General features: G+C 42.4%; 1 protein-coding gene across 1 annotated transcript in view; it reads right to left on the bottom strand.

Annotated features, from left to right (window-relative positions):
• Positions 1-14312, bottom strand: part of MYBPC3 (myosin binding protein C3) — a 123945-nt gene that overhangs the window by 53764 nt on the left and 55869 nt on the right. The window contains exons 15-18 of the mRNA XM_061613178.1: positions 14107-14212; positions 10176-10342; positions 9641-9806; positions 8317-8423 (exon numbers count right to left, since the gene is read on the bottom strand). Coding sequence (XP_061469162.1) covers positions 8317-8423; positions 9641-9806; positions 10176-10342; positions 14107-14212 — 546 coding nt within the window. The remainder of the gene's footprint in view (positions 1-8316; positions 8424-9640; positions 9807-10175; positions 10343-14106; positions 14213-14312) is intronic.

Genomic DNA, 14312 nt, shown 5'->3' on the forward strand with positions numbered 1-14312 from the left:
AATATGGAAAACTAAATTTAAAATTGGAAAAATGAGAAACCAAGAGAACTAAAATGGACAGATCCTTCCATCCTTAATCCCACCCTTCCTTCGCTCAGAAGAACACAAATGAATAGTTTATTTAAACTAATCATACAATAATAAACCATAATGAGAGCTAACTTACTGATCTTTACTACACACAAATAATTTTCTTATGTGAGGGTACAATTTATCCAAAGTTAAGCATTGAGGATCCATTCGTTTCATTTCAATGAGAGAAACTGAAGTAAATATTTAACCTTCCTGTTGAAATGAAAAGGACGAAAGTGCTTAACTTTGGCTGAATTATGTTCTCAATAAGAGCTGAGCTAAACTTTACACAGCATGAGGTAATAATTCTGGGCTGCATCACTTTAGAATTCAGATGGAATAATATTTTTGAATGCTCCCCATATAAATAAGCACACCAAGGAGGGCTACGTTAAAACCCTCTCTCTCTGATGTGCTAGTTAACTGTATACAGGATTTTATTTTTTAATACGGGGAAGCATTCAGAAATTTAACTTCCCCAGCTGCAGCTTGGAGTTGTACAGACCAGATTTCTACTACCTCCTTCTGTTCTGGCTAATTTCTTTTGATATTATTATTACTTATCTCATTTTCAGCCTTTCACTTGATATCAGGCCTTCTTTCGTTCTCTATGACTTTGTTTCTGTACCATCACACATTCATACACGCTCCTGACCTTCCCTATATCCAAACTGCCTTTCTCTCCCTCCCCCCCCCTCTCTCTCTCACACACACGTTTTAATTGATTCACATTTCTGTTCCAGATAACTTAACCACACCTTTCATCCAACTTGCATAACACAGAAACATAGATCCATAGAGCTCAATGAGGCAGAAAATTAACCATTCCAAATAATTATCCTAAGGCCGGATTCTCCATACATTAACCATCTTTCATAATTTACATCAGCCACTTCCCCTTAGATAACTAAGTCACATCAACTAGATTATAGGCTGCCACAGAAAGAAAGTGTAAATACATTGTCAGAAATTTCCACAGGAAAGAAATATTTTTGTTAAACAATGCTGATTGCTGCAACAGACCTTTCTGATTTGCTTAAATAGATTTCTGTTTCAGGCTTTGAGGTGTAGCATATATGCAGGCACACAGTCTGCTTTATCCAAGGCATGTACTTGCTGGTGTAGCAAGGCTTAAGTCAGAAGTGGTAACTCCTGCACAGTTCTACAGCCATGGCCATCTGTCTTACACTTCTCCATCTGGCATCTTATCTTTCTTATTGTTGAAATTCTCAAGTAACATTAGATAGTCACCACCCTTTCCCACCCATTGACTTCAAGACCTCTACTGGAATTTCATCTGACTCACGTTTCATTCATAAAAGAATTTTCATTTTTAATCTGAACAACTGTGTCTCCATTTGATCAGTTAGGGAGCATCCAGATGGAGGTGCTTTTTGTTTAGTATCAGGTGTGCACTTGGCTCTCAACCTACATGGGGATCGTGCCAATTCCTGATCAGATCACTGCTAGTCCAAATATCAAACTGGGATCTGGAATAGGGATGGGGAATAAATTCATTTGTGTTTCTTTTTTAATGAGAAATCTAATTTGCACTATCCGCACCACTATGCGAACCCAAACACAATTATCCTTTAAAATTTACACTTCTCTGAATTTTGAGGTATAGTTCTCCAACCAAAGAATGGGTATATAACTTTATATATTGAAGGAAAATGTGTATAGAATGCATATATTAGTGAAAATGACATACAAATATGCATCATATTAGAGGAAATTGCTTGGAAAAGTATGTCTATTAGTTAAAACTGCATACAAAAATGTTTCTGTTGGAAGAAATTTGTACAAAAATATTTCATGAGGATTTTTTTTAAATAAAAAATGCAAATTGCTGTAGAAATGGAACTGAATGTAAGACTGGAAAAATGAGAATCTGAAAGAAACCAAAACTGACAAATTTGTTCACCTCTAGTCTAGAAGGGATCATAAGTGTGAATAATACAGTCCATAAGCAGCATCTGCACAAACAAAGCCCCTACTGTGTGGATAGTGCAAGGCTGATTCTGAACGTTTCTGTGCTAGCAAGTTTTTTCAGTGTTTATATGGAAATTCATTATTGCTTCTGCACTAGTTCATTTTTATTGCCACTATTTAGTTTCATGCCCAAGTTTCTGCAGATATATATCCACATACAAAAGGCTTTTAATTGTTGTTCTTTGGTTCAATGCTGATGTCCAAAACTCCTGACTAATACAAACCATGTTCATTAACTTCATCTGTTTGTAGGACAAGCAGTTTGGAAGGATGTAGATTGTACTGTTTCACTTTCTTATGACCTGCCATAAAACAATGTGAAGTGCACACATAGAATCATAGAATCGTAGAAGTGAAAGGGGCTTATAAGGCCATTGAGTCCAACCTCCTTTGGATTCAATGCAGGAATCCAAATTAAAGCACACCCAACAGGTGGCGGTCCAGCTGCTTCTTGAAGGCCTCCAGTGCTGGAGAGCTCACTACTTCCCTGGGTAATTGGTTCCATTGTTGTACCGCTCTAACAGTTACGAAGCTCCGCTCACCGCGCAGCTGATGAGCGGGGCATGATTGCAGGTGGGGGTGAAGACGCTGCCCCCATCTGTTAATGGGGCAACATCGCGCGTCGCGCCCGTGACGTCAGCGCGACGTGCAGCGTAAGGGGCGGGGTCTATAGGACTATTTGAGTCCAGCCGCCCCTTCCACCTTCCTCTTCTGCTGCTCGACGCACGTGGGCCTCCGGAGGCTTTCTGAGGCCAGGCTGACTGTGCGGCGGCGAGCCCCCCCCCGCCTCATCGGGAGACAGGGAGGCAGCGGAGGCGAGGTGGCGCATGGCGAGGCTTGGTGGCTGGCACCAAGGCCTACGCGGCGAGGCTCCTGGCCTTGGGAGGCCCTGCGGTGGCAGCGGCAGTGCAGTCACTACGAGGCGGCAGCGCAGGATCGGAGCCAGCAGCGGCGAGGACCACAGGCGAGACGGCCTTTGGCCGGCAATTTTTAAATTTTAATTTTAATTAACGTGGGGGTAGGTGGTGCACGACCCCAACCATCAATCCTTGCCGCGTGCAGGCCAATTAGGCTCCCCCCCGCTTTGGGGGCCTTTCCTTTCCCTTTTGGCTCCCCTTGTCCTTTCTTGGGTGGCATATCTAGCTGATTTGGGGCTCCCTGGCCCAACCCTGTCTAGAGAGGGAGATTGGGGCCCCGCTTACAAAACGACGTGATTTCAAAACGTTGTGAAGGGGCCCGCCTGCTTATTCTATAATCTGGTTTCCTGTAACTTGAGTCCATTATTCCATGTCCTGCACTCTGGGATGATTGAGAAGAGATCCTGGCCCTCCTCTGTTTAACAACTTTTCAAGGGTCTCCATTTATTTCAATAGAAGAATCTGTACAGAGAATGGTTTGCCCCATGGAAATCAGTACAAAGGCATTCTGGGCAGAGGAACTCATGTGTTCAGAAGAGATTGCTGGCTTGGGATAAGAATTTTTCTTGCAGCTGAGCTATATTACCTTGGATCAGTGCCTGTGTCCATTAGAGTCAAAACCAGGATAGATTTTCCTCTTATGGATTTATAATTAGCTTCTAGGAAACAATCGTCTATAATGCTCAAAATTGTTTCTCTGTACTACAACCAGAAATGACCTTTGTGCAGTGGCCATCATCTAATATACAGTTAAAGGTAAAGGTGTCCCCGCACTTGTAGTGCGAGTAGTTTCCGACTCTTAGGCTGACTCTTACAACGTTTACTAGGCAGACCGTATATATGGGGTGGGATTACCAGTTCCTTCCCCGGCCTTTCTTTACCCCCCAGCATATGCCGGGTACTCATTTTACCGACCACGGATGGATGGAAGCTGAGTGGACCTCAACCCCTTTTACCGGAGATTCCTCCTTCCTTTGGAATCGAACTCCAGCCGTGTGCAGAGATCAATAGGCTTAACTGAACTTAATTCTGCTGGATAACAGCCAAATTTATATGACAGTGGAAGTTATTCATTATTGTTGTTGTTTTCCCCCCACAGCCTATTTAATTTCTGTCTACTTGTGACTATCAGTGTTGAACTCCCCACACTTTGGTTGATCACAATTATTTTCTTAACTTTCTGCATTAAGGCATAGGATATTTATTCACAGAGTTTCTGTGATGCTATGTAAGCCAATGTGAGAGATAATTTTTTTCAGTGAAAAGGTGAGCTAAAGTTTGAAATAATAATATTTGGCATGATCCAGTCCACCATGGGTCCAGTGCCCATCCTTAGAGATATCCCTATAGGGCACAGGAGAACCTTATTTCACAGTGCACTTGTGCAGGTGCTCAGTGCTAAGGTAGCCATGTGTCCTACCTTGAAGAGCTGTCAGAGGGCTATCCTCTCTTTGAATGAGTCCTCTATCTGAAGGGCTGTCTGATCCACATTCAGTTTAAAGACAAAGAACCCTGACAAGGGACAGCAGGGGACTTGAAGTTGACCAACAGCAGCAGACTGAGCAGGCACCCCAGCCACTTGGTCAAATCTTCTCCATTATAGTGAGATTAATTTTATTTCTGTTTAATTTATCATAATGAGTTGCATCAATGCTGCATGAGTGGTGTTCCACTTGTGCAACAGAACTTTTCATTCCTCTCCACTTCCTGCACCTTCCTCTCAAATCTGCTCAAGGAGGTTGCCCAACCCTGGAGCAGATTTGAGAGGAGGGTGCAGGGCCAGTGCCAGGCATCACTGGTCCCTTGGGCACCAGCCTGCCCTGGGACCATGGCACTCTTCCACATGTGCCACCTACCTCTCCGGCTGTGGTGAATGGTGGCCGTGCTGTGCATGCATGCCTGCCATCAACCAAGTTGGCAGTGGGGGCTTCCCTAAGGAGCTGCTGCCTCTGCTGCCATCTTGGTTGATGGCATAAGCCCCTTAAGGAAGCCTCGGCCACCATCTTGGTTGATGATAGGCATGTGCATGCAGCACAGCCAGCATTCACAACAGGGGAGGTAGGTAGGGCATGCAGGCGGGCATTGCAGGTCTACACAGTTGTATGGGGGGTGTCTGGGAGCTCCCTCTCTGTGATCCACAGCAGGGTCAGGAGCTGACACTGATGCGGATTATGGAACAGGAGCACTACTCTCCCTCTGGTGCCGGCCCCGGGTGCATGGAGGGCTACAAGGGAGAGGAAAAGAGAGGGAGGTTTTGTTGTACAAGTAGAAGTCTGTTGTGCAAGCAGATTGGCAGCACTGGATACAACCCATAATTTCTAAGTTTGCATCTATACATGATATAAATCAACACATGCACATTTTATGCAAATCAGCTTCCTCTTTTGTCCTAACTTTAACAGACCAAGCCTAATTATGTCTACTCATAAGAACATAAGAACATAAGAAGAGCCTGCTGGATCAGGCCAGTGGCCCATCTAGTCCAGCATCCTGTTCTCACAGTGGCCAACCAGGTGTCTGGGGGAAGCCCGCAAGCAGGACCCGAGTGCAAGAACACTCTCCCCTCCTGAGGCTTCCGGCAACTGGTTTTCAGAAGCATGCTGCCTCTGACTAAGGTGGCAGAGCACAGCCATCACGGCTAGTAACCATTGATAGCCCTGTCCTCCATAATCTTCTTTTAAAGCCATCCAAGCTGGTGGCCATTACTGCATCTTGTGGGAGCAAATTCCATAGTTTAACTATGCGCTGAGTAAAGAAGTACTTCCTTTTCTGTCCAGAATCTTCCAACATTAAGCTTCTTTGAATGTCCACAAGTTCTAGTATTATGAGAGAGGGAGAACAACTTTTCTCTATCCACTTTCTCAATGCCATGCATAATTTTATACACTTCTATCATGTCTCCTCTGACCCGCCTTTTCTCTAAACTAAAAAGCCCCAAATGCTGCAACCTTTCCTCGTAAAGGAGTCGCTCCATCCCCTTGATCATTCTGGTTGCCCTCTTCTGAACCTTTTCCAACTCTATAATATCCTTTTTGAGATGAGGCGACCAGAACTGTACACAGTATTCCAAATGCGGCCGCACCATAGATTTATACAACGGCATTATGATATCGGCTGTTTTATTTTCAATACCTTTCCTAATTATCGCTAGCATGGAATTTGCCTTTTTCACAGCTGCCGCACACTGGGTCAACATTTTCATCGTGCTGTCCACTACAACCCCAAGGTCTCTCTCCTGGTCGGTCACCGCCAGTTCAGACCCCATGAGCGTATATGTGAAATTCAGATTTTTTGCTCCAATATGCATAATTTTACACTTGTTTATATTGAATTGCATTTGCCATTTTTCCGCCCATTCACTCAGTTTGGAGAGGTCTTTTTGGAGCTCTTCGCAATCCCTTTTTGTTTTAACAACCCTGAACAATTTAGTGTCGTCAGCAAACTTGGCCACTTCACTGCTCACTCCTAATTCTAGGTCATTAATGAACAAGTTGAAAAGTACAGGTTCCAATACTGATCCTTGAGGGACTCCACTTTCTACAGCCCTCCATTGGGAGAACTGTCCATTTACTCCTACTCTCTGCTTTCTGCTTCTCAACCAATTCCTTATCCACAAGAGGACCTCTCCTCTTATTCCATGACTGCTAAGCTTCCTCAGAAGTCTTTGGTGAGGTACCTTGGCAAAAGCTTTTTGAAAGTCTAAGTACACTATGTCCACTGGATCACCTCTATCTATATGCTTGTTGACACTCTCAAAGAATTCTAATAGATTACTGAGACAGGACTTTCCCTTGCAGAAGCCATGCTGGCTCTGCTTCAGCAAGGCTTGTTCTTCTATGTGCTTAGTTAATCTAGCTTTAATAATACTTTCTACCAGTTTTCCAGGGACAGAAGTTAAGCTAACTGGCCTGTAATTTCCGGGATCCCCTCTGGATCCCTTTTTGAAGATTGGTGTTACATTTGCCACTTTCCAGTCCTCAGGCACGGAGGAGGACCCGAGGGACAAGTTACATATTTTAGTGAGCAGATCAGCAATTTCACATCTGAGTTCTTTGAGAACTCTCGGGTGGATGCCATCCGGGCCCAGTGATTTGTCAGTTTTTATATTGTCCATTAAGCCTAGAACTTCCTCTCTCGTTACCACTATTTGTCTCAGTTCCTCAGAATCCCTTCCTGCAAATGTTAGTTCAGGTTCAGGGATCTGCCCTATATCTTCCACTGTGAAGACAGATGCAAAGAATTCATTTAGCTTCTCTGCAATCTCCTTATCGTTCTTTAGTACACCTTTGACTCCCTTATCATCCAAGGGTCCAATTGCCTCCCTAGATGGTCCCCTGCTTTGAATGTATTTATAGAATTTTTTGTTGTTGGTTTTTATGTTCTTAGCAATGTGCTCCTCAAATTCTTTTTTAGCATCGCTTATTGTCTTCTTGCATTTCTTTTGCGAGAGTTTGTGTTTGTGTTCCTTTTAATTTTCTTCATTCGGACAAGACCAGAGCTTGGAAAAGTTACTTTTTTAAACTACAAGTCCCATTAGCCCCAGCCAGCATGGACACTGGATTGGGCTGATGGGAGTCGTAGTTCAAAAAAGTAACTTTTCCAAGCTCTGGACAAGACTTCCATTTTCTGAAGGAAGACTTTTTGCCTGTAAGAGCTTCCTTGACTTTGCTCGTTAACCATGCTGGCATCTTCTTGCCCTGGCTGTACCTTTTCTGATCTGCGGTATGCACTCCAGTTGAGCTTCTAATATAGTGTTTTTAAACAACTTCCAAGCATTTTCGAGTGATGTGACCCTCTGGACTTTGTTTTTCAGCTTTCTTTTTACCAATCCCCTCATTTTTGTGAAAAACTCAGAGCTATGTCCTACTGAATTCAATGGGGCTTACTCCCAGATAATTGGGGTTAAGACTGCAGTCTGCATCCAACTCAATATTTTACGATATAGTCTCTACAGAGCAGTAGCAAGCAGTGTGAACTGGCAGTCCCAGGTTGAATTTCACCTTGTCTTTGAACTCACTAGATGTACTTAAACAAGCTGCTGTCTCTCAACCTCAGATCCCCATCTGCAATATGGGGATAATAACACTGGCCTACCTTACAGAGGTGTTATAACTGAGATTTTGTTTGTGAAATTGTTTGAACACTCAACATTTGTTATTCTTATTGTTTGCTTTTGTGTTAAGGCATCACCAAGAGGGAATCTCCCATTTCTTCATATATTGAACTTTGGACTGATTACATCAAGTGGGTCCAATTCATAGGTATGGTGAGAAATAAATGAATAGTTCCTGCTGCATTCCCACCAAGTATAGAAAACAGTTTCCAGAACACTTACCCAAAAATCGAAGATGGGCTGAGAGATTATACGCAAATCCTTCAGGTATAAAAGAATAATCAGCTTCGTCTTCTGGGGTTACATCATCAATGGTTAGTTTATGGATTCTGAAAAACAAACATTTTTGTTTCAGCCCATTCACCTCCATATAGGATGACCATCATCCTCCGAGTGGATGGATAGGTAAGAAAGAATACCACATGCATATATTATATATATTTATATGTCTAAATCTGTGTAGGTTTATTTCTATATTACAATAAATAAGCACCAAGACTATGACATCTGTCTTTCACTAACTTTATTAAGCTACCCCTTTATGAAAATCAAATCAAAAGTAAGGGCTCAATCCAGTCCACTGCAGGTGCAGTATCCATGTCTGGAGATCCTCTTAAGGCATAACAAAACCCTATTTCACTCTGCCCCCATGAAATTAAAATGCAAACACTGTACTGAATTATTACAGGCTATGGCAGGGAAAGGAAGGTATCTGTGTATGCCTTCAGTACCTTTGGGCATCCCTCTGCTCAGTCAAGGAGTTCACTTGTCTTGACCAAATGGAAGAAGAAAGATACTGGAATTGCAGACAGACTGCCCATTCCCTATAATGGCCCACCATACTGTCTGCATATGTGTGCCAAAGAAAGGGGAGGGAATGGCTTTGTTGGGGGTCTGTCTGTGGCCTCCAGTGGGCTTGATTCAGCCCTAGTTATATGTTACAGTATGTTTGAGAGTGTTTCAGAAAATAGTGGCAATTTCCAATTCCCTATAGCATGGGCAATCGTATTACTGCGAACGCCCTGAAATTTGGCAAACATGGGCATGTACGTTTGAATGTTGACAATCCCAGACAAATTAGGTCTCTGAAAACGCAAAGGCACCCCTGGTTAATGTTGACAGTCACCTGAACACAAAAATAGACGGCATTCACAGGTGCATGTCCAAAAAGTGGAGAAAGATATAGCTGTTTCCAGAGATTCTTGAATCATTCACTGTAACACAACCATACCCTCCATGCAACTCTTCAGAACCAATACACACACTCCTCACATCTATTAAAACACGCACAGAGCACAATACAAGGGCATTTTCTTGTATCCCTTTGCCACTCATACAGAAGATTGCTTTTTACTTCTATGTAAAACTAGTACAGAATCCTGGGTTTTTTTAATACAACTCTTTCTCGCCACACAATATCCTATTAAATTCTCTCCCAACCAAAGGGAACTTCTGCTGCTGCTTCTTCCTATATCATCATCATAGTCATCATAGGTCTCCAAGTGACTTACAGTGTCCAGGCCTAATTTTCTGAAGCATGACTTACCTGCCAATATGAGAGATTTTAATCCGTTCATTTGGAATCACCTCCTTCCCGTTTTTCAGCCAGATGCCTTTCACGTTCTCATCAGAAACCTCACACTTGAACACAGCCTGGTCACGTGCCTTCACTGTCATGTCTGCAATACTTTGGTACACTTCCAGCTTCTTCTCTGAGGTTATGAATTTTGCAGATGAAGCAACACAAACATCAGCAGGTCAACCAAGCACTGAAGCTGTTGGTGTGGCTTTTACAAAAATAAGAGGCTAAAGAAATTCTTTTGGAAAAGGTGGAAAAGACACATCCAGAGCATGTGGGACTTTAACAGAATTTGATAAGCACCTGTTGTTATCAGGATATCTATTACACATGCACATGGACCTAACAATCCCCCTAATATGCTCTTGAAGGCCTGCACAATTAGCTTTCCTACAATTAGCCAGCTAGTATCAGCCATTATTCTACTACAGAACAAGTTACTGCCAGCTTCCATATACTGAAAAAAAATCTTGACATATTATTAGTCATAGTCATATCTTACCTTGCACAATCAATTCAGCAACAGACTCTCCACCATTAGTCTTTGCTTTGTAGTGCCCATTATCCTCCTTGGTGGATTCATTAACGATGAGGTAGTGCTTTTTACCATCCTTTTTGAACCGATATTTGAATGCCTCTTCCCGGGTAAGCTCCACTCCATCCTTCTCCCTAAGAGTATCAAAGATTGTTATAGCTTACATCCCTTCACAGTGCTCAGCAATAGCACATCAAGTCCTGTTCACAGGCCATGTCTTCATTGTCTGCAAGTATATTACATAGGTAGGAGGGCATTTCAGAAAGTAGTGGGTACAGCTAGGAACCTGCACATTCAGCCTCTGATTAAGCAGGCCAAGACTGTTGCCATTTGTGGTAATTTTGTGAAGACATGATCATCATAATGCTGCTTTAGTAGTCTCTCTGCTTCTTCATATATAAAATGGGCACAATTTTATTCCAGTATATGTAGTATGGAAATAAAAAAACCCATGCAAATGGAATTTGAATGGAGCAGTAATAGGGAGTTGTTATTTCAATTTATTACCTGCCCTTCCCTTTATATAGTGTGTGTATGCATATATGTGTCACAAACACATATACATATATACAGACTGAATGGTCATTCTTGTAATGATTTTATGGTTTTGAATTTCCTTTTTAAAAATTAACATTAATTTCTCCATGTTGACGATGTTTACAAGGATTCATTTCTGATGCCCTTGGAATGATGAAGAATGATGTTAGACCCTGGACTATTTTAGAGATTTGGTGCAAACTGCAGAGTTCTTCCTCAAGCTTCTGACTCCACTTAAAGCTGGAACAGCTGCATTTCTACTCTTGTCTGCTATCCATTCCATAGCTATCAATACTCTATAATGAGTATTTATATTTCAGGGAGCAGCTATGAGCCACAGGATCAGATAGTGACAGCTGCATTATGTTTTGGGAAAGATTAGATACATCCAACATCCTTATACACCCACACATCCCATACCACCTGACATCTCCAGACATCCTTAAATGAAAACCAAACAACAAATGTATATTTGTATTATATTTTCATATGTGTAATGAATTCAGAATCGTCAGTTGTATGGGCCTATTTATCCTCCCCATCCCTGAAAAGAGCAGTTGATGAATAACGCTTTTGCTTCGGGAATCCTGTAAATATTGTAGAAGCAGCTTACATTTTTGTGCTTGCAATCTAGGCAGGCTCTGCAGTGGCCTCAGGCAGTGGATACTGGGGGTCAGCAGCTCTTCATCCCGAGATTGTTCCTCCCAGCTGTTCCTGGCCTCCTGAGCCAGCACCTTGGTTATGGCAATACTTGCTTGTTGCTGGCCTGAGCTGACTGGCTGACTGACTTGTCTATATTGTTTTAGATCCCTGCTGAAAACATTTTTATTTCCAGAAGCTGACCTAAACATATAATTTAGTTATCTGTGTTTGTTTGTTTAAAGTTTTGCTGATTTTATCTGTGGTTTTATTCATAATTAACTTATGTATATTTGTTTTTAACAGTTTTGTGGGTTTTAGTTGTGTTTTATAGATACGTTTATTATGTATGCAGTTTTGTCATGAAGCAGTCTATACGTCTTTCTAAATATATGAATAAAAGAAATGAAAACAGTTACCTTCTCCCAATGTGCCACAGATGGTGCCACTGGGAAAGGTCCCTGACTGAGCAAGCAGGCAGAGAGAGAGCCAGACTGGTCCATGCACTCCAGCAGTCTCTCTCTCTCTCTCTCTCTCTCTCTCTCTCTGTGTCTCTGTGTGTTCTCATATATCACTCTATTCATGTGACACATGCTGGTGCATTGCAGCATTTCTCTGAGCAGGCAGCAAGCTGCCACCACATAGAGCAGTGGGCAAGTGTTGAAGATAGACCTGCCTGCGTCAGCCTGCCCTGCACCCCCCTAAGCAAGTACAGTGGAGGACTCTAGTGTCAGTGTGATCAGCTTCTGCATGTGAAATGAAGGGCACTTTCTTGTCATTTGCCTTAGGCAGCAAAATGCCTTTGACCAACGTCGCTTGCAATTATGAACAAGCACGAGAGGATCCAAGTAAAAGGAAGGACATTACAGCAGTCACAGGAGGGTGCCTGAAACAGCTTCCAGGTGGCAGTTGTGCCACCCGAGCTATTGAAAGGCACGAATGTGTTTGTGTATGTGTGTGTGTGTGTGTGATGGTTGCAGTTTATAATATTTACTTGATGTTGTTGTTTCTTTGGCTTCAGTGGATTTTATATTGTATGTTGTGAAATGTTTTGATTTTTTTTTTAATAAATAAAATACGGTGGAGACTTGCTTGCTATGTTGATAGTGTTGGTGAATGTAAACCCTATTTTTTAACAAGAGTACACAAGGTGGCTTATATAAAAGCAATACAAACAAACAACAAAGCTAACAGCTGTTGAAAACAGCTTGGAAAGCAGGAGAACACACCACAAAATCACAATTCTTACAAGGCCCACTTAAATAAAAGCATCCCCACTGTCTGCTGAAAAGCAGACAGAGCAGGGGCCAGGTGGACCTCTCTTAGGAGGCCATTTTACATCCTGGGTGCCACAACCAAGAAGACCCTCTTTCAGATACTTGTCATTTTTTTAGTTAGTGGTGAGATGCAAAGGGCAGACTCTGAAGTAGAATGAAGGGTATATTGCCCTCATCACATTGAGCGTTTCCAAGCCACTACTATCCACCACATTCAGAGAGTCAGTGGCACAGGAATTCTTAAGCATATCCTTCATGCCTGCTGATTCTCCTTTACAAAGGTTTCTTCCCTCTTTAGCATCACAAGGCAAACACTGAGTTTGAGAAACTTTTATTTGCTTTGCAGCTATGCAGTTCTGCTGTTACCACATTTTATACTGAACTTAATACTCGCAATAGAAGATAACATCAGAGAGAGAAATGGGTATATACCATGGCTTTCCTTAACTCAGAGTTCAGCAACATAACACATGTGAGTGCCACAATGTCTACCAGTACCTTCTATAGTGCCCACAAATAGTAAATATCTGCTCAAAAATCCACAATGAGAAATGTTAGTCCTAGGAACTGTAGTTTATGCCTTACAGAGCTACAATTCACAGCACCCTTAACAAACTACAATTCCCAGGATTCTTTGGGAGAAACCATGTGCTTAAATATAGTGTAGATGTGACCACTGTTTACACTTCCTGCTTAGTTCCTATTTGCACTAGCTCAGCCTTTCCTACATTGAACATTATGCCTCTCCTTAAACATGCCCGCATTTCATTGGATGCCAGGATTGGACACCCATTTCCTCCTCCGAACAGAGGAGAGGCACAAACAGCTTCTCTTTTTGAGCAAGTGTAGTGGTGGCTGATATAGGTGCCTTTCCCTATGTGTGTGTGGGGGGGAGCTGATGATAGGGCATGCCTGCACCATTTTGTAGTCCCATCTCTTCTGCTACTCTTTCAGATGGGCAGCCATTTTGTGTTGTGCTGCACACCCCATGATAGCCCTTTCGTGACTGGTACCTTCCTCAAAATTCCAGATGTGCCTAAAAAGGTTAACAACACTTGTCTTAACTCATAAACTTGAGGGAAATAATGCCGCCCTGGGCTCCTAATGGGAGGAAGGGTGGGAAATAAATAAATAAATAAATAAAAACTTGCACTACACTTCAAAAGCAATGTGGTACATTTTCTTTCCTAAATGGAGGTCTTCTTGGAAAACTGTAACAGCCTTTAGACCTATCTTTAAAATGGAATGCGATAAATGTAAACTGAGTGTCTGTCTCGTCTTGACATCTCTATCCTTCTATTTATTGCCTCAGAGAGCAGATCAGCTGGACCTGTTATGTCCCTTCTCATCTGGCTGTACAAGAGAGGTGGTGGGGCATTCATGTTACTAGCCCTGGAGGGAAATTGCACTCATTTCTTAGTCATCCATATCTCCCCACCCCTTACCACTTCACAGCAGCCCCTTCTTCAGTAACTTCAATTTCGAACTCGACTCTTTCACCAACCATGACCACCTGGTCTTCCAAATAATGAGTAATCAGGATAGGAGGCTCTAAAAATGAGGAGGAAGCCTGATTTCAGAGAGAGGAATGCAGACAACAAAAACCTTTGTAATTCCCATCCAGCTTTTCCAACTGATATTCAGCTGTAGC

This window comes from Rhineura floridana, chromosome 2 (assembly GCF_030035675.1).
Source record: "Rhineura floridana isolate rRhiFlo1 chromosome 2, rRhiFlo1.hap2, whole genome shotgun sequence".
NCBI classification, from domain to species: domain Eukaryota; kingdom Metazoa; phylum Chordata; class Lepidosauria; order Squamata; family Rhineuridae; genus Rhineura; species Rhineura floridana.